Raw genomic sequence first — 25,172 nt, forward strand, 5'->3', positions numbered from 1 at the left:
TGGTTTCCCTACTATTTTTCCATTTGCACCTGTTCTTTCAGAGTCTTCACATTCCTCATCAACTTTCCATCCAAAAGACATAAAAGTTGAAAACATTTACAGCCGGCCGTACCAACAAAAATATTCTACATAACATTCAGGCCTTTCCATCTCCAACACATTATTTTTTACATAAATTGCTAAAGCTAGAAGCCTGGACCGGTGAATCAGCAGTGTCGTGTAATGCAATGATGACGTATCTGTTTTGTGAACGGGCACTTGGGAAACGGATGGACAAACTCAACACTCAAAAATCCATCCAAAACTGCTTGGTAACTAGATTCTCCTTCCGTTGCCTATTATGAGTTGGGCAGACTATACTCTTCATGGCTAAGGGCTGAAGAAAGTATCGCCTTCCATCCGCAAGGACTTCTCACTCTATCAGTCTAGATCATCCTAACTCCTCGGGTAATCATAAACGAGGCCTTCTGCAACACTTCTTGCCCTTGCATGACCATGTAGTTTGCTCACAATAGCTAACGCAAAGTCTGTGACGGTAGAAAGTCCTCTGCTTGTAATCAGTTTACCATCGATAACTACTTTGGTGCCATTTATCACTTCATTTGTGAGTTTGCTTACAATGGAAGGATGAGCGGTGGCTTTCTTACCCTATATTTTGCAAAGAAAGCATAAGGAATCATATAAGCAAAAAATAAACATTAAAAATATAGAAGAAAGAAAAGAAAATTTTATGGTACCTTCAATAAGCCTTGTTTATGTAGGATTGCTGGCGACGAACAGACCGCTCCATATACTCTTCCAGCTAGTTCTTGTTCTTTGAGGAGGTTCTTTAGAATCCTAGATTTGCTTAGCCGCTCAGCCCCAGCATTTCCTCCCTGTCAGAAGGAACCAGAACCGCTGAATGGTCTACTTTGTAACAGGGAAATATCTTTTTTTTTTTGTCACACAGTTACCAACAAAACAAAAGCGTATATAAATGCAACAGTACTTAAGAAGTGCCTATCTATCTAATACTGAATACGTATATACACCTCTACAACCCATTTCAGGAATTAATAATTCTACATTTTGCTTTTTCATTTTGATTCTGCACTGCACAACGCTAAAGATAAATACCATCACCAAAGTCAGAATTCAGTATTTACGCTTCACAACTTAATCTTAGATCTTGATAGTTTGTTTAAGAACATAAGAAAGATAAATGTATCACTAACTATTCAGTTTGTCTCACCGGAAGAATGATTAAGTCGTATGTTGACTCTGCAGCAACACCAATCAACTTGTCAGCAATGATTTTGGTGCCTTGAGATCCTAAAATCCGCACAGATTTTTCAACTGAAGCAACTATAACATCCACATGTGCTCGTCTCAGAATATCTACAATAGTTACTACTTCAATATCTTCGGATCCATTTGCAACTGGAATCAGAACCTGCATGACAATAGAATGATAAAAAGCTTCTTACGCCAAAAGAGGGAAACACAGAGAAATAGAATGACAGGCAGAGGATACTATACAACAACAACAACAACAAAGCCTTTTCCCACTAAGTGGGGTCGGCTTGGCAGAGGATACTATGTAATAAAAAAATCTAGACAGTTCATGACCAACAACAACAAAGCCTTTTCCCACTAAGTGGGGTCGGCTATATGAATCCTAGAACGCCATTGCGCTCGGTTTTGTGTCATGTCCTCCGTTAGATCCAAGTACTCTAAGTCTTTTCTTAGAGTCTCTTCCAAAGTTTTCCTAGGTCTTCCTCTACCCCTTTGGCCCTGAACCTCTGTCCCGTAGTCACATCTTCGAACCGGAGCGTCAGTCGGCCTTCTTTGCACATGTCCAAATCATCGGAGCCGATTTTCTCTCATCTTTCCTACAATTTCGGCTACTCCTACTTTACCTCGGATATCCTCATTCCCAATCTTATCCTTTCTCGTGTGCCCACACATCCCACGAAGCATCCTCATCTCCGCTACACCCATTTTGTGTACGTGTTGATGCTTCACCGCCCAACATTCTGTGCCATACAATATCGCTGGCCTTATTGCCGTCCTATAAAATTTTCCCTTGAGCTTCAGTGGCCTACGACGGTCACACAACACGCCGGATGCACTCTTACACTTCATCCATCCAGCTCGTATTCTATGGTTGAGATCTCCATCTAATTCTCCGTTCTCTTGCAAGATAGATCCTAGGTAGCGAAAACGGTCGCTTTTTGTGATCTTCGCTAGATTGCTCCGGTCATTAGTGTGGATAAGTATATAAATGGATAGAGATAGGAAAGCAAACACAAGATGTACGTGGTTCACCCAGATTGGCTACGTCCACAGAATAGAAGAGTTCTCATTAATTGTGAAGGGTTTACACAAGTACATAGGTTCAAGCTCTCCTTTAGTGAGTACAAGTGAATGATTTTGTACAAATGACATTAGGAAATATTGTGGGAGAATGATCTCGTAATCACGAAACTTCTAAGTATCGGAGTGTGGTGTCGTCTTGACTTGCCTTATCTGTCTCATAGGTAGATGTGGCATCTTCTCTGAAAGTACTCTTCCTCCATCCAGGGGTGGTATCTTTAACTGGTGGAGATGCACAAGGTAATGTATCAATTTCACTTGAAGCTTACTTGTAGTCTCAGGCTTGGTCAAGCGCGATACAAACCATGCAGTAGGAGTCCCCCAAGTCGCCGAGCTAGGGGGTCTGCTGAAAGAGGTGACAGACAAGGTAAGCAATCAGAGCTCCGACTGATTGTTCACCTTCTCCCCATCTTGCAGCAGCATGAAGGATAAAGAGAAGAAAAATGAGAAGAGATGATATGAGATACTTTTGCTTTTGAAGAAGTAACTTTCCACAGGCTTATTCTTGAACTGAAGAATTTGAGGGTCAAAACAAGTCCATCAAATCTAGAGTACGTTCCACCCTACTGATATGGGATACTTTTGCTTTTGACAGAGTAATGGGTGTATCGGCACGTGTGCTGTTACGCTTGTCTCCACATGCTTCCTTGTATCCTTCGCACTTGCCCTATCTGTTCCTCAAGCAGATGCAGAATCTTCCCTGGAAACATAAGATGTTGAAGATGAGTACTCGAGAGCAATGCCAGGTAAGTAATCAGGTAAGGGGTTCCAGGCAGTCAGTTCCTGGCTGGAAGCTTGATTCCAAGTGCTGACTGATTGCTCTCTTTCTCCTTGTCTTGCAGGTAAAAACAAGGCCAAAGGAAAAGACAGGGAAAAAGCATGATATGAGATACTCTTGCTTTTAACCCTGATGATATGAGATATTCTTGCTCTAGTATAGCTTGTTTGCAGAGGTATTATCGGGGGGAAAGAAAGCTGAATATTTCGAAAGGCTTCGTTGGGAGTGCCCTCTCAGATATGATGAAGGGTTGAGCATTTTTGCAGGTCTGCCTGTCCGTTGGGGATGGAGGTCGACATATATAGGAGTCTCCCTAACAACAAGTAGTAATGCTATTCCTTTACCCTGCTTGGTCATAGCACGGTAGTGGGAGCTGCCAGTTGCAATGGTACTGTTCCTTTACCCTCTCTTCGCTTTTGAGAAAGTAGTCATGTTGGGAGTCTGGCTCTCGAGATTCGGAGGACGGTGCCTCTTCGATTTTGGAGCAAGCAATCTTGTTGGGAGTGTTTTCTCGAAAGTGAGTAAAGGTTGGGCATGTTTGCTAGTCTACCTTGCCACGAAGCACAGAGGTTGACACACAAGGACTTTCCAATTATCCAGCAGTGGTACTGTTCCTTTACCCTTGTGGGTAATAATATGGTAGCTAGACCTTCAACATTTATGTGTCTAAACTTTGTTAGTGCTGTTTCTTTGCTATTCTTTTACCTTTCTTGGTCAGAGCGATGTAGTGGGAGCTGCAAGCTTCACGTGCTCAACTTTGGCAGAGAACTTTGGCAAAGTTATCTGTGGTACCCATGAGCTATTGTTGCGTGTGGGAAGTGGGTGATTGAACAATAAGATTCATGTGCTTTCTACTTCACCAGAAGTCTTCGACAGAATGCCCATAATTTCTGCAAAGCTGAGTGTGCGTGTGACAGGTGCTGACAAGGCTAGAAAAGTAGGTGCCTCTTCGATTTCTGAGATCGGCCCTCGTGGTCTCTGAGCAGCCCAGCTTTTGAGAAAGCGAGCGCCTCTTCGATTGATTCGGAGAACGATGCCTCATCGATTTTTGAGAAAGCAATCATGCTGGGGGTCTGGCTCTCGAAGATTCGGGGAGCAGTGTCTCTTCGATTTTTGAGAAAGTAATCACGTTGGGAGTCTGGCTCTCGGGATTCGAAGGGCGGTGCCTCTTCGATTTTGGAGCAAGCAATCTTGTTGGGAGTGTTTTCTCGAATGTGAGTAAAGGTTGGGCATGTTTGCTAGTCTACCTTGCCACGAAGCACAAAGGTTGACACACAGAGACTTTCCAATTATCCAGCAATGGTACTGTTCCTTTACCCTCTCTTCGATTTTTAAGAAAGTAGTCATGTTGGGAGTCTGGCTCTCGAGATTCGGAGGACGGTGCCTCTTCGATTTTGGAGCAAGCAATCTTATTGGGAGTGTTTTCTCGAATGTGAGTAAAGGTTGGGCATGTTTGCTAGTCTACCTTGCCACGAAGCACAGAGGTTGACACACAGGGACTTTCCAATTATCCAGCAGTGGTACTGTTCCTTTACCCTTGTGGGTAATAATATGGTAGCTAGACCTTCAAAATTTATGGGTCTAAACTTTGTTAGTGCTGTTTCTTTGCTATTCTTTTACCCTTCTTGGTCAGAGCGATGTAGTGGGAGCTGCAAGCTTCACGTGCTCAACTTTGGCAGAGAACTTTGGCAAAGTTATCTGTGGTACCCATGAGCTATTGTTGCGTGTGGGAAGTGGGTGATTGAACAGTAAGATTCATGTGTTTTCTACTTCCCCAGAAGTCTTCGACAGAATGCCCATAATTTCTGCAAAGCTGAGTGTGCGTGTGACGGGTGCTGACAAGGCTGGAAAAGTAGGTGCCTCTTCGATTTCTGAGATCGGCCCTCGTGGTCTCTGGGGAGCCCAGCTTTTGAGAAAGCGAGCGCCTCTTCGATTTCTGAGATCGGCCTTCGTGGTCTTTGAGCAGCCCAACTTTTGAGAAAGCAAACGCCTCTTCGATTTCTGAGATCAACCCTCGTGATCTCTAAGCAGCCCAGCTTTTGAGAAAGCAAACGCCTCTTCGATTTCTGAGCAGGCGCCTCTTCGATTTCTGAAGCTCCGTCGAGTGCAGATTTTTATAGAGGCTGACATTAAGTTCCAAAGCACACTTGAATCTCCACCAGTAGAAGCTTCATTCTTGCACTTCTAAGATCTTGATTTGTCCGACCTCTTCTCTCTTCAACACCTTTGAAAATGTCTGGCCCCTCCGACCGTCGTTTTGACTTGAACCTTGTTGAAGAGGCAGCCCCGCCTTCTCCAGACAACATATGGCGCCCATCCTTCGTCTCCCCTACTGGTCCTCTTACCGTTGGAGATTCCGTGATGAAGAATGATATGACCGCTGCGGTGGTGGCCAGGAACCTTCTCACTCCCAAAGATAACAGACTACTTTCCAAACGGTCTGATGAGTTAGCTGTTAAGGATTCGCTGGCTCTCAGTGTTCAGTGTGCAGGTTCTGTGTCTAATATGGCCCAACGCCTATTTGCTCGAACCCGCCAAGTTGAATCCTTGGCGGCTGAAGTGATGAGTCTCAAACAGGAGATTAGAGGGCTCAAGCATGAGAATAAACAGTTGCACCGGCTCGCACATGACTATGCTACAAACATGAAGAGGAAGCTTGACCAGATGAAGGAAACTGATGGTCAGGTTTTACTTGATCATCAGAGATTTGTGGGTTTGTTCCAAAGGCATTTATTGCCTTCGTCTTCTGGGGCTGTACCGCGTAATGAAGCTCCGAATGATCAACCTCTGATGCCTCCTCCTTCTAGGGTTTTGTCCAGTACTGAGGCTCCAAATGATCCCCCTCCGGTGCCTTCTCTTTCTGGGGCTCTACCGACTGCTGAGACTTCTCCTAAGCAACCTTTGTGAAGGCTCCGTCTTGTGTGTTTATTTTGACTCATGTATATGCACATATTTGTAGCTGATCGGGGATATCAATAAATAAGCTTTCCTTCATTTCAACGTATTGTGTTAAATACACCAAAGCCTTCTTCGCTAAGTTCTTTGAATTTTCTTTTGTTGAAGCTTGTATGTTGAAGCTTTCTGAGTGGAGCATGTAGGTTGGGGTAGTGTTCCCTTAATTTCCCGAGTGAGGAAAACTTCTCGGTTGGAGACTTGGAAAATCCAAGTCACTGAGTGGGATCGGCTATATGAATCTTAGAACGCCATTGTGCTCGATCCTGTGTCATGTCCTTCGTTAGATCCAAGTACTCTAAGTCTTTTCTTAGAGTCTCTTCCAAAGTTTTCCTAGGTCTTCCTCTACCCCTTCGGCCCTGAACCTCTGTCCCATAGTCGCATCTTCTAATCGGAGCGTCAGTAGGCCTTCTTTGCACATGTCCAAACCACCGTAACCGATTTTCTCTCATCTTTCCTTCAATTTCGACTACTCCTACTTTACCCCGGATATCCTCATTCCTAATCTTATCCTTTCTCGTGTGCCCACACATCCAACGAAGCATCCTCATCTCCGCTACACCCATTTTGTGTACGTGTTGATGTTTCACCGCCCAACATTCTGTGCCATACAGCATCGCCGGCCTTATTGCCGTCCTATAAAATTTTCCCTTGAGCTTCAATGGCATACGGCGGTCACACAACACGCCGGATGCACTCTTCCACTTCATCCATCCAGCTTGTATTCTATGGTTGAGATCTCCATCTAATTCTCCGTTCTTTTGCAAGATAGATCCTAGGTAACGAAAACGGTCGCTTTTTGGTATTTCTTGATCTCCGATCCTCACCCCTAACTCGTTTTGGCCTCCATTTGCACTGAACTTGCACTCCATATATTCTGTCTTTGATCGGCTTAGGCGAAGACCTTTAGATTCCAACACTTCTCTCCAAAGGTTAAGCTTTGCATTTACCCCTTCCTGAGTTTCATGACCAAAATAAATAAATGTAGGCAGTCATGTAAAAGTGTAATCAGAAATGTGAACCGGGTTAAGAGTCAAAGGAAAAGAGCGCAGAGGTGAATTGTTATCCAAAACATATTTTCTCGTTAATCATAATGAGCATTTCAAAATTTTTTAGATGGCAAAGAAATTTGAAGTTCATATACGTTATTTGTAGAGGAGGCTGTTCTGCATCCAATCGAATTGCATATCTATAGATCAAGGTTACAAAAGATTAGTCATGAAGCAGAAATAAAAGAAACTTACTCGAGGGATGTGATCAAAAGACCATTCAACGTCATTAAACTCCTCCTTTTTAGATTTCTCATCATCAGGACAGATCAACTAATACAAGAGATGCAGAGTATTAGCTCAAAGCTATCACAAAAAAGGTATTACGACACTGAAAATGAGAAGGAAATACCATAGAAATACAAAGAACCTGAAAAGGAACATCTTTATTAGATGAAGAAAACCATAGTTTACGCAGGCTTTTCCTAGAGACAGTCTGACAAAGGATGGAGTTTTTTGGATAAAAGAATTGCAAAGTTGATACAATGACTTCACAGACATGAATGCTCACTCAAACGCTTGTATAATGAACAAAAAAATGAGACAGGATTTTACTGAGCATCTATGTCAAGAATCAAGCTAAAGCATGAGTTGGGACACACTAACATTACACTATTACAGTAGTAGGGCTCACCACTCACCAGCGATTCTCCAATTTCCTTGGCAATGGATTCCCCAAATAGCTGTTCTACTAGGCAAAGGGCAAACCCATAAGAAGTTCCAGGGCCACGGCTTGTTGTGAGTCCTCCTGACACCTGAATGTTTGATTTGACTGCCCAGAACGTCGGAAGCTTGTGCATGAATGCAGGGTGGCAAGTAGTCTTGCATAACACACTAACAACCATTAGCCGGAAAAACCACACTGAAATTGACAAAATTTTGAAAATTTAACCAACAACCCACCTGCCTTCTCTTTAAAAGACCCCATGGCAGAAGTGTTACTGCCGGAGCAGCACATATGGCTCCATATAACCTACTTTCCTCAGCCTGCTTTCTTGTAATTTCCTGGAGTGCTGCACAGTCTCTTAGCCTCACTGATCCCGGCATTCCTCCCTTAAATACACATAAAAATCATCAGTGGATGCTATAAGTTGTCAAACTTAAACACAAGACCATCACCGAACTTTCTAATATATTGATCTAGTCAATTGAAAGGCAAAAGTTCAGGCGTGCAAACGAATCGCAAGAATTCCAAAATAACACCTCCAGAATCCAGAATACCTTGTGCCTACAATTTGTATTGCTTCAAACTATAGATGCACACTATTACACTTCTTTTAAACTTTCTCTAGCTCGAAAATTAAAAGAAGACAACTTTCTGTGGCTCTCATTCTTGTTTAAAAAACTTTGGTTGCTTTAGTAATAAGTTTCATCATGCACGGTATCCCCATAACCAGTAACTACGAATGGTTAACAATCTCAATGACCAATTTACGTGTATGTACCGCATTTTATCACTAGTTCATTACTTAATAAACTAGAAATTCATGAAACGTAAAGGTCAAGAACAACTAACCGGCAGAGCCACAAGATCAAAAATTTGATCGGAACACGAGGAAATGGAGGTGTCAGCAACCAGTTTAGTACCGCAAGAAGCTTCAATCTGGAGCTGCGGCTCCACGGAGGCCACGGTAACATCAGCACCAGCTCGGCGCAGAACATCAACTATAATGACAGCTTCCATTTCTTCCGTCCCATACCCAATTGGAACCAGAACCTGCGCATAATACACAAAAAAAAAAAAAACTAAAAAAAATTAATCTCTCTCTCACTTAAAGTTCCGTTTGGTTTCCGAGAACGTAAAGATCACAAACCCAACAACCCATTTTTTTCAAAGTTTCCATTTTTCTCATCCATTTTCTCAGCAACCAAACAACATTGACGGAAAAGCTAATGTGGGTATTGCGAAAAGACCTTCTTGGGAGGCACCGAAATTGGGTTTGTTGTTGCTGTTGCGGAGAGGGTTTTAGTGGGTTTTGCAGAGTGTATTGAAGTAGGTGTTCTTCTCTGTGCAGAGGCCATGGAGGTGAATGAGAACGAAGGAAGAGTGGCTGCATAGGCAGCCATTGAAGCGAGCTTCGGATAGCTGAATTTCACAGCGGTCGGTGAGAGAACCGGAGACAGAGACTCCATTGAGGCAAATCGGAGTTTCGGTTGAAGGCGCAAAATGGACCTTATCTGAGTTCTGTCGGATTCTCTTTCTTGGTCCCGAGACTTGGGTCAGCACACTATACGGCGCCGTTTAGCAAAAACTATTTATTTCCATAATTAAATTCTTAGAGCATCTCCCCGTTGGTGGAGGAAAATGGTAATTAAATGGCAAGGGCAATAAAATTGCCAATTAACTTGAGTGAGCCAAATAAGAGTGGAATTTCGTGTGTAGGAGTGGAATCTGAATTAATCTAGGCCATTGGTTTCTCACAAATCAAAATCAAAATCTTTATTTAAGTTTGTTAAGTGTGTTTAATTTTACGAGTGTTTAGAATTTGTTTAGATTTTTTTATTTTCAAATTAATCTAGGCCGTTGGTTTCTCTCAAATCAAATGCGCTAGATTGCGACATATATCAACAATTTATAATTTTCAATTTTTTTAAGGTTGGAAATCCAACTGTCCAGATGAAAGGATGCTTGGAAATCCAATGGCTGAGTAGCATTCCAAGCCGTTTAGAATTGCATTGCGCATGGGGGTCACTTGTTGCAGCTGCCGAGTGGCGTGTCCAAGGAGAGAAGAGGAAGCAGAAGGCTTTTTCGGCTTTTGGGGGTGCACGTGGGTGGGCCACAAATTGTGGCGGTTTTTGTAGCACAAGGCCACAGCAGTTGCAAGGGCCCAATCGCCCTCCCGTTCTTTCGCTGTTGGAGCAAATTGTTTTGGGTGAGATGCTTTTAGTGTATTGTTGACACTAGCGTTTAGTGGTATTTTCCTACGCTGGTGAGTTGGAAGTGTTAAGTTTGATCCTCGTGAATGATTGTTCAATACGAAATTATGATTAATTTATTTTGTGGTCTTGTCAAATTTTCAACCTCGCTTAATCGATGTCATGTAGGTACCGATTTTGAGGTGTGTTAGCCATCACTTAAATAGGCGACATAGTCATCACTACTACTGCTACTAAGTCCTAAGGGGACGCAAAGGGTAAAAATAACATATTAATCCCCTATTTTACAAAATTATGTAGCTACTACATATACATACACATATTTTTGAAGTTTAATCATGCTATAAAATTGAAAAACTGGTACTTGCATATACTGATTTTTTACTTACTTGGGGCATAACATACAATACCATACACTAGCATCAACTAGTATAATCTGTATAATATAGTCATGTCATTGCTGGGTAACTTTTAGATATTGGCAAAACGAGAGTATAAATATAGTACCTAAATAGACGTGTAAGATGAGTAACATAATCATACACTAGTCATGGCTAGTGTAAGCGGAAATTATAATCATACACTAGCCCTAGCTAGTGTAAGATGAAGGAACATGTACATGGTATGGACAAGCTGAAACACTGAAATATAACTCATACACATGCATGTTGTGTCCTATAGTCGTAGACTAGTACAATACTCTAATTTTGTGTAAGTGTACGCATCCCACAAGATAAGTAATAGAGAAAATCCATATTGTTGCCAAAATTAGATTAACCGAAATCAACCCAATTAAGTCCAAATTTTAATATTCGCAAGTGTAAGAATCGTTAAGTAGTTTAACAGGCAAGCACAGGATCATTCCAACTAAGATTGAAATAATTCTAACTATCCAACTTAATTTGTATTGCACTTGAATTGAAATTGTACGATTAATGATTGAGAAAAATTTAGGAGTAGAGATTCTAAATTAATAAAAAGTAAAATGAAATTAACAAGTAATGGAAAATGATGAACAACTTGCAAAGAAAATTATAAATCAATTGTGAAAGACACTAGAGCATCTGACTCACCATAACCAATCCAACTCAATTCCTACAGTTAATTATTAATGAGTAATCATCCAAATTGACGGTCTAGTTCCTCTAATTCACATAGTATCCATGGCATCTAGATTACTATGTATACTCATATGTGCTAACAATCTATGGCTTCTAGATTACTAAACACACAAGAGTTCATTAACGATTTAGGAACTACTTAAGAGACCGCATGAAACCTAGTGTATGACATCTACATCAAGGAATTCATGGTACCATTTGCAAGATGCTAAAACCAAATTAACATGGCATCTGTGTTAATTCGCATCAAATACACTCAACTCAAACCAAAGTGGTGGCCAATCACCAGGATTAAAATCAAGCTCATAAGCACATCTAAATGATACTCAAAGTGAATGAAAATTCATAAATAATTGAATTGAGAAATTAAGAATTCATAGTTAGGGCTACATCGTAGCCCTAGCGAAAAGAAATTAGTTCCTAAACATAATTGGAAATATTATTGAATTCATAAAATTAAAAAAAAAAGTTTAGAATAGCCTAAAAAATGCCCTTGCTCTGCCGCTGCCTTCTTCTTGTTCCGCCGATACTTTCTTCTTTTCTTTTTTTTCTTGTTGAATGATGATCTGTTTCCTCCCTTTAATTCCTCTTCCTTTTCTCTTTCTTTAATGAATCATGACTAGCCAATTAACTATATTAACTAGCCCTTTTTTTCCTTCTTTGTCTTGCCCACTTTTGCTTCCTTCTTTTGCTTGTCTTATTCTTCCTTTTCTTCTTCCCTCTTTCATTCATTTCTTGCATAATGAGCAGCCCCAATTATCTCCAAATTAATGCCAATTGAACTCCAGTTGTTCCTTTTGGTTTCTTTTGTCTTTCCCCTTAACTCCTTCTTTCTTTCTCCGTAATTGACGAAGGTTTAAAACCACAACCATGACCTTCATATTGCCCTCTTCAATTCTCTACTTGATTCGAAACGGTAATTGTATTTTCCAAATGGATATCCTCCAATTTTATTCCAATGAGTATCTTGCAAAGAGATTGAAGTAAAACAAATTTAAGCCACATGTATTTTCTAAATCGTAAATCCATAGTCCACACTTCAATCATGGTCACAGGCATTTAACATACCACATGATTATATTAAAACTAAGAAATTAATATGATTTTGATCCTATTCATTAGTATGACTATAAAAACTCAAAGTCATATAATTCCTCTAGTTTAAATCCAACATGTCATCATAAAATGTAACTTTTAGGGTAAAATAAGTAATAAAATATGTGCTCATCACATATTCATAAAATCGTCATCATCATTAATCACAAAGTATGTTTAATTCATAAAATGAAACTGAAATTCACATTTCCAAAATAAAATTCCGCTCATTGGTCAACAATCTAGCTGAGTCAGTCCTCCAGAACGTTTGAAACTATTAGGATCTAAGCACATAAAAGGACCCATTAGCAAAACGTCATTAAAACAATTGAGTTTGGAGAAACGGAATGTGGATTTGGGATTAGTGTGTCAAAATACCCTAATGGGGGGTCTCGTAACGGATCCAGAAAACAGTCTATGGTCACTGTTAATAGGTCAATGCTGGTCTGAGTCGATCGAGCCAATCTTAGCCGATCAAGCTGGTCAATTTGCATTAATGAGGACAAAACGACTGAAAAAAAATTAGGGACTAGTCGTAACACTTACTAGATTGAACACAAGTTCTTTATTTTTATCTTCCTCCGTCTATTTAATGAGCAAAACTATTTCCTTTAATTTGTGGGTCTAAATTAATTTTTTTCAATGCTAATTAGTAATTTAATTAACTTGGTAAAATGTACTCCATGAAAAGTTTCATTAACTTGGTAACAATGTGCTCCATAAAATGCTAATTAGTAATTTCATTAACTTGGTAAAATGTACTCCATGAAACGTTTCTTGTCTTATTCTTCATTTTCTTCTTCCCTCTTTCATTCATTTCTTCCAAAATGAGCAGCCCCAATTATCTCCAAATTAATGCCAATTGAACTCCAGTTGTTCCTTTTGGTTTCTTTTGTCTTTCCCCTTGACTTCCTTCTTTCTTTTTCCGTAACTGATGAAGGTTTAAAACCACAACCATGACCTTCATATTGTACTCTTCAATTCTCTACTTGATTCGAAATGGTAATTGTATTTTCCAAATGGACATCCTCCAATTTTATTCCAATGAGTATCCTGCAAAGAGATTGAAGTAAAAAAATTTAAGCCACATGTATTTTCTAAATCCTTAATCCATAGTCCACACTTCAATCATGGTCACAGACATTTAACATACCACATGATTATATTAAAACTAAGAAATTAATATGATTTTGATCCTATTCATTAGTATGACTATAAAAACTCAAAGTCATATGATTCCTCTTGTTTAAATCCAACATGTCATCATAAAATGTAACTTTTAGGGTAAAATAAGTAATAAAATATGTGCTCATCACATATTCATAAAATCATCATCATCATTAATCACAAAGTATGTTTAATTCATAAAATGAAACTGAAATTCACATTTCCAAAATAAAATTCCGCTCATTGGTCAACAATCTAACTGAGTCTGTCCTCCAGAACGTTTGAAACTGTTAGGATCTAAGCACATAAAAGGACCCATTAGCAAAACGTTATTAAAACAATTGAGTTTGGAGAAACGGAGTGTGGATTTGGGATTAGCGCATCAAAATACCCTAAGGGGGGGATCTGTAGCGGATCTAGAAAACAGTCAACGGTCAATGTTGGTCTAAGTCGATCGAGCCAATATGAGCTGGTCAATTTGCATTAATGAGGACAAAACGACTGAAAAAATTAGGGACCGGTCGTAACACTTACTAGATTGAACACAAGTTCTTTATTTTCATCTTCCTCCGTCTATTTAATGAGCAAAACTATTTCCTTTAATTTGTGGGTCTAAATTAATTTTTTTTCAATGCTAATTAGTAATTTCATTAACTTGGTAAAATGTACTCCATGAAAAGTTTCATTAACTTGGTAACAATGTACTCCATAAAATGCTTAAAAGAAGCTAGGAGAGTGCTATCAACATTTGCATTTGGATATTTTCACTTCTTCAAATGATACGTGTCATTTAAAAATAAAAGAAGACCTTTAATACTTTTAGTTAGGAATTATTGATGATGCTTAAATTGTAGTTTTCAGTATTAGTTCAAAAAATAAAAAATAAAAAAATTATCAAATGACGCTTAAATTGTAGTTTTCAGCCTAAAGTGCTAGCAAACAAAATTTAACTTGTTGGTTTTCAATTTTCATAAAAAGTGAAAAGTGAAAAATAAAAGAAAAATTATTATAATCTCTTCTTTTTTGATCTGAAACTGATTTTTCTTTCCATTAAAGATGACAGAGTACAAGAAGATTGGGGGATCAAGGGAAGCCTCGTTAAAAACCTCTAGTGTAGAGGGAAAAAAAAGTACTTAACCAAGTTGCTCCCCATTTACATTCAATTATCTCCAAATCTACTCCCAAAAAAGGAACGAGCCAAAGTGGCTCCTCCTTTATCCAAGTATGAAAACCTCCATTGTGAAGACCAAAATTTTCTAATTCATGAGTCATCATGTTTCTTTCGCGTTGTTGTTATTGGTATGAGAAATAACTCTGATATTTCATTTACTTAATGAATAAGAAATTACAAAGGGTTTATATACAGCAGAGGAAAATAGCTTAGTAACTAATTACATCTAGATAACTCACTAATCTAGTAATTAGTTACAATGACAGCTGTAACACACTTGTAAGAAAAATACAACCAACAGAAAAATACAACCAACTATTTATATGCCTCTTTACACCCCCTCAAGCTAAACGGAGGAGAACCGAGTGAAAGCTTGGATTGAAGATATTGAAACCGAGCTTTGGAAAGAGATTTAGTGTGGATATCAGCTACTTGATGCTGAGTATTGAGTTATTACACCCGAAGCAGTTTAGCAAGAACTAGTTCACGAATGTAATGGTAATCAATTTCCACATGCTTTGTTCGAGCATGAAAAACTGGAATTGAGGCTAGAGAAATCGCAGAGATATTGTCACACCAAAGAGTGGGAATGACAGTGAGGTGAAGAGTAATATCTTTGAAAATTTTACATACCCAAGTGAGTTCAGCTGCAGTGTGCGCAAGAGATCTATATTCGGCCTCAGTAGAGGTGCGAGCAACAGTATGTTACTTTTTGGCAATCCAACTAATCAAGTTTGTGCCCAAATATATACAGTAGCCACTTGTAGACCGTCGATTAAACACACAACCAGCCCAATCTGCATCAGAATAGGCTGTAAGGTGCAAAGAACTCTTCTTAAACCACATTCCGTGATCAAATGTGCCTTTTAAGAACCATAAGATTCTTTTGACAGCTTGAAAGTGTGAATCACGAGGCAGACTTGATTCACGGCAAAGGAAAGGTCAGGTCGGGTCCAAGTGAGATACTGAAGAGCCCCGACGATAGACCTGTAGTATTTAGGATCAGCTAATGGAACGCTAACATGATCAAGCTTTTGAGTTCCCAAGGGGGTAACACAAGGTTTGCAACCTTCCATGTTTGTCTTAAGTAAGAGATCTAAAGCATATTTGCTTTGAGACAGAAAAATGCCATCATTGGATCGATGAACTTCTAGGCCAAGGAAATAGTGCAATGGGCCTAAATCTTTAACTGGAAATAAGGAACCAAGCTGCTGAATAAAGTGTTGACATAGAGAGGTATTGGGACCAGTTACCAGTATATCATCCACATAGACAAGAACTAGGACAGGACATGGGTGAAGTTTCACAAACAGAGAGCAATCAGATTGAGAGTTTGTAAAACCAAGAGATACCAGAGTGGTAAAAAGCTTGTCATACCATGCCCGATGAGCTTGCTTTAAGCCATAGAGAGAGCGGTTGAGTTTGCAAACATGTGAAGGTTTGGAGGAATCAATAAAACCGGGTGGTTGTTGCATAAAAACCTCTTCTTGGAGATTGCCATGAAGAAAGGCATTGCTGATGTCAAGTTGGTTTAAAAACCAATCATATTGGACTGCAAGTGTAAGGAGAATGCGAATAGTAACAGGTTTAACAACCGGACTGAAAGTTTATTTGAAATCAACACCTTCTTGTTGATGGAAGCCCTTAGCAACAAGACGGGCTTTGTATCGATCAATGGAACCATCAGGTTGTCTTTTGATGTGGAAGACCCATTTGCATCCAACTAGATTTTGATGGGGAGATGAGGGTACAAGATTCCAAGTGCTGGTGGACTGGAGAGCTTGAAATTCTTCCATCATTGCTTTATTCCAGTGATCATATTTGGAGGCTTGCAAATAAGTAGTGGGCACAAAAGAAGTAGAATCAATAGGATGGTTGGTAGTTGCGAATACTTTGGGCTTGAAAATTCCAGCTTTAGACCGAGTAATCATGGGATGAGTGTTTGTGGGAACTGAGATAGAAGAAGAATGTTGCTCGTGAGATGAGGCAGAACCTTGAGTGTGCTGAGAATGTTGAGGTAGAGAGACTAATGGTGTTGATGAAGAAGCTTGAGATATATATGGACCCGGAGAGGAATGAGGCACGGAAGACGGTTGAGATGCAGATATGCTTGATTGAGGAAATGGCAAGGAGAACTCAGTTGATGTAGATGAAGAAGTACACTGTGAAGAAGTTTGTTGAGGAGAGGAAACATCATGAAATAGAAATGGTCTTCATTGAAAAGAACATGCCGTGAGATATAAACCCTGTTGGTCGATGCATCGAAACACCTATAGCCTTTGTGTTGAAGACTATAGCCCAGAAAAACACATGGTGTGCTTTTACCATCCAACTTTGATTGCATATAAGGCTTAAGCCAAGGATAGCAGCAGCAGCCAAATATCTTCATCTTTGAATAATCAGGAGGCTTGTGAAAAATAATTTCCCATGGAGACTGAGAGGATCCAGAGATAGGCAGTCGATTAATAAGATACAGGGTAGTAGAAAATGCCTCTACCCAAAATCTATATGGAACTTTAGAAGCAACAAGAAGTGTCATTGCAGTCTCAGTGAGATGGCGATGCTTGCGTTCCACACAACCATTTTGGTCAGGTGTGTGTAGGCAGCTAAATTGATGAGAAATACCATGCTGAAGCAAGAAAGAAGTAAATGCAGAACTTGTGAACTCACCCCCTGAATCTGTGCGAAAAATTTTGATTTTTATTTCTAAGTAAATTTTCAACATATGTTTTGAAATTTACAAAGGTAGAGAAGACTTCAGACTTTGCCTTTAAAGGAAACATCCAACTGTATTTGCTATACTCATCTACAAACAGTACATAGTACTTATAGCCACTAATAGAGGAAACTGGATAGGGACCCCAGACATCACAATGAATCAAGTCCAAGCTTTTAGAAACAGTGGTTGTGCTAGCAGAAAATGGCAGCTTGTGATGTTTACCAATTGCACAGTCTGCACAAAAAAACTGAACAGAAGAAGCTGAATTATTAGGAACAAGCTTGTGTATATGTAATATCCGTCGGAAAATTGCTGTTGAAGGGTGGCCAAGACGTTTGTGCCATTGGTGTAATGAAACCTGAGTGCTAACAAGTGCAGAGAATGGAGCTTGGAATGGCTGTCCTTGCAGTCCTTGCAGAGGATAGAAACCATCCCTAACTAGGCCCCGAAAAAGCGTCTTCCCAATAGAACGGTCCTTGATGACAGAACCATCAAAGTCAAAAGTTAAAGAGCAATAATTGTCCCTTAGAAATTGATACGCAGAGAGCAAATTGAATTGCATCATTGGCACATGGAGAACATTATTTAAGTGAAAGGCAGCATGTGGTCTTTTAAGTATAGAAGAACCAGTGTGGTGAATTGGCATACCTTGACCATCACCAGCATAAACCTTGTTTTCACCAGAGTAAGGAACGGGAGAAGATATTGCTGAGATATCATTGGTAACATGAGCAGTAGCACCAGAGTCCAGAAGCCATGTAGGCTGAGAGGAAGAAGCAGTATGGACACACATAGCAGCAAGCTTGGCAGGTGGAATCTTTCCAGCAAAAGCATGGTTTATTCGAGCATAGCAATCAAGGGCCTCATGATCAAAAGAGTTACAGATTTGACAAGGAGACCGAGTTCTAGAGTGAGGAGTAAAGCCACCAGAGTTGCGATTTCCAGAATTGTAGTTACCAAAGTTGTTACAGAAATTACCATTGCCAGTGCCAAAATTGTTGTAATTGCCACGATAGGTACCACGACCACGATTATTGCGCTGGAAATTGCCTCTGCCATGATTATTGCGCTGGAAATTGGAGCGATTGCTGTAGGTAGATTGGTGAACAACATTAACCTGTGAGGAATGAGGCGTAGGTAAAAGACCTTGCTGGAGAGATGGACCTTGAGCAGCAAATGCATGAAATGGTTCTGTAAGAGAAGATGCAGAAGTTTTCTTCTTCCGATGCATGAAAAATTCTTTGTTCAGAAGAAGGCCATGGAGTTCATCTAAGGAAGTAGATGAAATTCGAAGCATGATAGAATCGACGAAGGATTCATAATCATCAGAAAGGCCATTTAAGGTAACAACAATAAGATCTTGATCCAACACCGGAGCTCCGGCAGCATAAGAGCATCAGATATGCCTTTGATACGCTGTAGATAATCAGAGATGGACAGATCGCCTTTCTGAATGGCATGTAGACGGGATCGGAGTTGATGAATGTGCGCCGCTGAGACACCGCCAAACCGTTGTTCAAGAATCTGCCATAATTCGCGAGACGAAGTAACCTCGACGGTGAATGGAATGAGATTTTCAGAGAGAGTTGAATTCAGCCAAATAAGGATATTTTGATCCTTTTGAAACCAGATCTCAAAAGCAGGATTAGGAACAGCAGTAGTTGCACCAGATTGATCAAGAAGAAAGGGCGGTGGACACACCTCCAATCCATCAATAATGCCTGTAAGTTCGTCGGAAAATTGGAGCGAAAAGCGCTTTCCAGACCGGATAATTGTCCTTCTTGAGCTTTGTAGGAACCATACAGCTGATGTTTTGGATTGAAATCGAAGAAATCGAAGAGAAATTCGAAGAGTTAGGGTTTATCGGAACAAAATTTGATGAAAGAGGGGTGAGATTCTGAGCGAAAACTTCCGGATTTGCAGGAGAAGAAGTAGACGACGCCATTGGCGAACAAGATTTGAAGAGAAAAAAGGCAAAGAGGATCAGAGAAATCGAAGATTGCAGAAGAAGCTAGGATCGGTGCGTGAGCTGAGAGGCGATTGATACCATATGAGAAATAACTCTGATATTTCATTTACTTAATGAATATGAAATTACAAAGGGTTTATATACAGCAGAGGAAAATAGCTTAGTAACTAATTACATCTAGATAACTCACTAATCTAGTAATTAGTTACAATGACAGCTGTAACACACTTGTAAGAAAAATACAACCAACAGAAAAATACAACCAACTATTTATATGCCTCTTTAATTGGCATAAAAAAAAGAAAAAAAGAGAACATTTTCTTCAAGATATCAATCTCCTACAATATACTGTCATCACAATGAAGACGAATGTCATTTGCAACAATTAAATCCATTGCGCTTTTGGAATCCAGTTCCAATATAATAGAAATGAATCCGGCATCGTATGCAGACAATAAACCCTCATTTGCCGCGAGCAATTCGGTTGTTAAAGCATCAAAATAACCATATAATTGTGCCGCACAACCTGCCATGAAAGTCCCATCATCATTTCTAATAACAACTCCTGCACCTCTATTCAACCCCTTCACTATTTCTAATAATTCGATCTTATTGGCATCGTGAATTCGGTTGTTATAAAATTATAATCTCTTCAAGTCATGTGCAAAACCTTGATCCAATAAATGGTCGTACTCTCCAAAACTTGCCACACCCTTATCTAACACTCTAGAATTATACAAAAATTTCAAACGGATAGGCATTCCACATCAGCAGAGATAGGCTGCTCACTCCCGCAGTAAAATACGCGCCTCTGTGATTGCGAGAGACATTCGAGTCAGAAACAGAGAAGATTGAAATGCTCGGCATATTGATGAGAAGATCAGTAGCTTCGGCTTCACGGAAATCACTCGCCGCACTGCAAATCGCACAAACGATTAGGAATTACAGCCTCGGAGTCCTTCCCGATGGCGTCGATTGGAACTCCGAGGCCTTCTCTCGCAACTCCAAGGCCATGGACGGCCTGATCTCCGACCTCCAATCCCACATCCATAAGGTCGGTCTGTCTGTCTCTGTCTCTGTCTCTGTCTCTGTCTCTCTCTCTCCCTCTCCCTCCATTGCATTAATTCAGTGATTGATGAGCAGGTTCTTGGTGGAGGAGGAACTGTAGCTGTGAAGAGAAACAGGAGCAGAAACAAGCTCCTCCCAAGAGAACGCATTGATCGACTGCTTGACCCCGGCGCTTCTTTTCTCGAGCTTTCTCAGGTTTCCCATTTCCTCAAACTCCTCAAGTTATAGCTTTCATGACTTGGGTTTTGATTGAAACACACTAAAAGTTGCAAATTTGGAATAAGATTATGAAAAAACCCCATTAAATCATAAATATTATGATTGTTATCTTCACCCTGATGCAAAAATTTTCATCTTTTTGACGAATTGATTGGACCCAGTTGATATCTTGCCTAAATTGTTGTATGTTTTGTTAATTTTAAGCTTGCAGGACATGAATTGTATGAAGAATCCTTACCATCTGCTGGGATCATTACTGGAATAGGTCCTGTCCATGGACGGCTTTGTATGTTTGTAGCTAATGATCCTACTGTGAAGGGTGGGACTTATTACCCCATCACAGTTAAGAAACACCTCAGGGCACAAGAGATTGCCGCTCACTGCAAATTGCCGTGTATATACCTTGTCGATAGTGGGGGTGCTTTCCTCCCCAAGCAGGCAGAGGTCTTTCCTGACAGGGAGAATTTTGGTAGGATTTTCTACAATCAAAGTATAATGTCTGCTGACGGCATTCCTCAAATTGCGCTGGTATTAGGCTCCTGCACTGCTGGCGGTGCATATATTCCTGCGATGGCGGATGAAAGTGTGATGGTCAAAGGAAATGGTACCATATTTCTAGCAGGACCCCCACTTGTGAAGGTTATTTTTAGTTTTCTCTTATATATGCTTTGTATAGTTTCTGCATGAATCTCGTGATTTATCTGGTATGTTGCTTTTTAAACTTTGTTAAAAAAATATGTGAATATTATGTAGACAATCTAGATGTATAAAAAGGAAATGTTTCAATAGGCTGCTACTGGAGAAGAAGTATCTGCAGAGGATTTGGGGGGTGCTAGTGTGCATTGCAAGACATCAGGAGTTTCAGACTACTTTGCTCAAGGTATTACTTTCTGCCATTTCAGACTTTAAACCTCACATGCATTTCTTTGAATTAACTAGCTGCTAACTTTAGGCTCTCTTTATATGTAATTCGATATATTAGTTAACAAATGCACGAGAAAGGATAAGATTAGGAATGAGGATGTCCGAGGTAAAGTAGGAGTAGCCGAAATTGAAGGAAAGATGAGAGAAATCGGTTATGGTGGTTTGGACATGTGAAACGAAGGCCTACTGACGCTCCGGTTAGAAGATGCAATTATGGGACAGAGGTTCAGGGCCGAAGAGGTAGAGGAAGATCTAGAAGGACTTTGGAAGAGACTCTAAGAAAAGGCTAGTACTTGGATCTAACGGAAGACGTAACACAGATGCGAGTGCAATGGCGTTTTAGGATTCATATAGCCGACCCCACTTAGTGGGAAAAGGCTTTGTTGTTGTTGTTGTTGTTGTTGTTGATCATGTGAAAGTTTTGAAATACTAACAGGACTATAAGAAAGTATTTTCATCGATAGTTAAGGATTGTTTGAGCTTCATTTAGATTACTAGTTTATGTAATGTCAGGCATCATCTTGATATTGATGGAGAGTTCTTGTGATATAATTCCCAATTCCAAAGGTCCATTCTTTAGGGATAGACATGTTGTATAGTAGTCTTAATCGCAGTTGAAATAGTTGAGGAGTATCGAGTGAGAAATAGGAAAGGAGAAATTTGAATGTTTTCTTAAAATAACACATTTGTTTATCTTTACCTATTAGAATTATTTGTTCTATGCATGTATGTGGAGGGAAGAGGGAGGTTAGCTATTTGTGGTCACGTTTGTAATCTCACGTGTTCTTGTAGATGAACTCCATGGACTTGCTCTTGGGAGAAATATTATTAAGAACTTGCACATGGCTGGGAGAAGCTTGAAAAGCGGGTTGCAAAACATAAACTCTGAATATAAGGAACCATTATATGATGTGAAGGAGCTTCGATTCATCGCGCCCACAGAGCATAAGCAACAGTTCGATATCCGATCAGTTATTGCTCGCATTGTTGATGGAAGTGAATTTGATGAATTCAAGAAATTGTATGGCACTGTAAGGGCATTTGCACCAATTTCAATTCTGATTGTTTTAATTTATTCCTTTTAATATATGAATTTTGTAATTTCAATAGCACCTCTGCAGACTCTTGTAACAGGTTTTGGTAGAATCTTTGGGCAGCCTGTGGGAATTATTGGAAACAACGGAATACTATTTAATGAGTCTGCTCTAAAAGGGGCACATTTCATTCAATTATGTACTCAACGAAACATTCCTTTGGTCTTCCTTCAGAATATCACTGGATTTATGGTATGTAAAGTTGTAGACTCGATGTCCTTTTCTATTACTTTCTTAGTGAAGACGTTATCAACACCATTGTGTCAGTGTGCTTTTCTGGAGGGTCACTCTTTGAACTTGCGTAATAAGTCTCTTATTTTCATTGGTTATTGGGTCCATTCTAGAATGAGGGAGCCATGCTTACCAAAAGTTTGCTCATTGAGAATAGGAAGGTTATGTATTCATTACATCCTTTAAAAGGATACCCAAGCCTTTTCATATTTGTGAAGGTATTTAAAACATCTTTGAACTTGAACAGTTGGAACATGAAGGTCGATACGACAGGAGAAATGTACTTAAAGGATATAAAATGGATTCACTCGTTCTGGTCTAAGTTAGGCCTTGGCATTTTCACCTCAGATGTATTCGAGTAGTGGCACTCTCTTCTACACCACATTTTTTATGCATTGGCAGTATTTTGGTTCATTAATATACAGTAAAAAAAATTACCTATGCCCTGTTCAAATATCTCAATTTTGAGATTATTTGGCCTCGTTAACTGCCAAATTTATGGAGAAAACACTCTTCTCATTATTACATGGTTGTGATATATTATATTCCTTGGTAGGTTGGTTCGAGATCTGAGGCAAATGGTATAGCAAAATCTGGAGCAAAAATGGTGATGGCAGTTTCTTGTGCCAAGGTTTGTTCTTCCTTATTTCTGTTTATATAAATGTACTTGTGTGATTATGAATCTATTCCCCCCCCGCGCCCTTATGTGAATATGCATGTCTTGAGGGTATTACTTTCTTCCTTAAAACTTTACTAGTTCCGCCTGATTTTGCAATTGTAGCATCAGCCCTTTTTTTCATCAATCTTAATTTTTCCCCATGTGTTCAAATACACGTATAGATGCTTCCATTTTACCTTGAGATGAGTGTAATCAATCATGAATCTCAAATAACAATGAATGTTTACAGGTTCCAAAGGTAACTATCATCATTGGTGGAAGCTTTGGTGCCGGCAATTATGCAATGTGCGGTCGTGCTTATAGTCCTGATTTCATGTACCTTTGGCCGAATGCCAAAATATCCGTGATGGGTGGTGCTCAGGTGACCCTTTTCAAACAACATACCTATGATTTGTTTTCCTGCATATTTCATATTTTTTGCATTATCTTCTCGACTTTGGATGTCATGAGAGATCTAATTTCCGTTTTCAATTCAAGATCGTATAGATGATTCCTTGGACCATGTCACTGACAGCTGGCTTTAGGTGTAGAATGACATTTTTTTCATTATTGAAATACTCAGGCTGCTGGTGTCCTTGCTCAAATCGAAAGGGGCAACAAGAAGAAGAAAGGAATTGAGGTAGAAATCGCCTGTCTTAGATACAAGCGCATTTTAAGAAAACTACTAGTCTTTTATTTTATCTGAGTCCTGTGCATGTAATGCAGTGGGACGAGGAAGAAGAGGAGAAATTCAAGGCAAAGGTAGTGGAGGCATATGAGAGAGAAGGGAACTCTTACTACTCCACAGCAAGGCTCTGGGATGATGGAATTATCGATCCAGCCGACACAAGAAAAGTCATCGGTCTCTCCATCTCCGCTTCCATGAACCGTGACCCCGGAGAAACCAAGTACGGTGTATTCAGAATGTAATGTAGATGTACAATGCAGCTTTGTGAATGAAAACCCCTTAGCTGCCAAAATGCTTGGTGCTTGTTTATTCAAATGTTGTCTAAATGTTGTTGGCCACGATTATGTCACTACATCAATTCAACCACTTATATTTTCTAAACCATAAGAAACTAGATGCATGTTCCTATTTTCTATCAAGAGCTTTGATATGGGTTGGGTTGGGTTAGGTTAGGGCAATGCGTTTACTCTTGTACACATAAGTTTGGATCCTACCTTGCTCCCTTACCATAAGTATGAATTCCAACTCACTTAAATTAGAGCAAGTGATAATACAGGTTTGCCATAAAAACGAATCCAGAGCTTTGTCTTGATGAAAAATGAGAAAGTTTGTTAACAATTTGGGATAGGATATCAGGATAATGTGATGTCAACTTATATTTTATAGAAATAAAAATATAAGAGATTTTTGAATATCTTTTTTTCGGTAATAGTTGTTTATATTTACCCTTAGATCGAATAAATAAAAAAAATAAAAATAAACAAGGGTGTGTAGAAGGAGGTAAAACATAAAGTGAGAAAGAATTACAAAGCCGATGCTCCAGTACGTTATATAAATTAAAGTAAGTAGTAGTAACAAGAGCGCCCGTGGCCTAATGGATAAGGCATTTGACTTCTAATCAAAGGATTGTGGGTTCGAATCCCACCGGGCGTGCCAACTTTTTAACTCCCACCTTTTGTTTTTTTTGTCTTTTCCCATCAATCCAAAATCCAAATCATCAATTATTTCCCATTTAAAATCAACCAGCAGGCCCCACA

At 39.6% G+C, this 25,172-nt stretch overlaps 2 protein-coding genes and 1 non-coding gene across 4 annotated transcripts; 2 read left to right on the forward strand and 1 right to left on the reverse strand.

The window, feature by feature from the left end:
- Positions 1-51: 51 nt before the first annotated feature.
- Positions 52-9,413, reverse strand: LOC103436483 (protein DJ-1 homolog C). Of its 2 annotated transcripts, XM_070822314.1 has the most exons (9): positions 9,049-9,380; positions 8,651-8,851; positions 8,038-8,187; positions 7,776-7,955; positions 7,330-7,407; positions 6,913-7,041; positions 1,232-1,432; positions 738-875; positions 52-648 (listed from the first exon to the last, which is right to left on the reverse strand). In XM_070822314.1, the coding sequence occupies exons 1-9, from the start codon at positions 9,265-9,267 to the stop codon at positions 436-438; spliced, it is 1,509 nt and encodes a 502-aa protein (XP_070678415.1). In that variant the 5' UTR covers positions 9,268-9,380; the 3' UTR covers positions 52-435. The 2 variants fall into 2 exon arrangements, with proteins under 2 accessions (XP_070678415.1, XP_008373132.1); XM_008374910.4 differs by lacking the exon at positions 6,913-7,041 and having other exon boundaries at positions 9,049-9,413.
- A 10,209-nt stretch (positions 9,414-19,622) lies between these two features.
- Positions 19,623-24,516, forward strand: LOC103436482 (methylcrotonoyl-CoA carboxylase beta chain, mitochondrial). The gene is made up of 10 exons (XM_008374909.4): positions 19,623-20,307; positions 20,397-20,516; positions 20,745-21,179; positions 21,330-21,420; positions 22,257-22,495; positions 22,586-22,750; positions 23,346-23,420; positions 23,698-23,829; positions 24,031-24,087; positions 24,174-24,516. The coding sequence occupies exons 1-10, from the start codon at positions 20,110-20,112 to the stop codon at positions 24,375-24,377; spliced, it is 1,716 nt and encodes a 571-aa protein (XP_008373131.2). The 5' UTR covers positions 19,623-20,109; the 3' UTR covers positions 24,378-24,516.
- Positions 24,517-24,995: 479 nt separating this feature from the next.
- TRNAR-UCU (transfer RNA arginine (anticodon UCU)) lies at positions 24,996-25,068 on the forward strand. Its single transcript has one exon. It is a non-coding gene; the product is annotated as a tRNA-Arg (tRNA).
- The last annotated feature ends 104 nt before the right edge of the window (positions 25,069-25,172 follow it).

The sequence above is a fragment of the Malus domestica genome, chromosome 05 (assembly GCF_042453785.1).
Source record: "Malus domestica chromosome 05, GDT2T_hap1".
Taxonomy (NCBI): domain Eukaryota; kingdom Viridiplantae; phylum Streptophyta; class Magnoliopsida; order Rosales; family Rosaceae; genus Malus; species Malus domestica.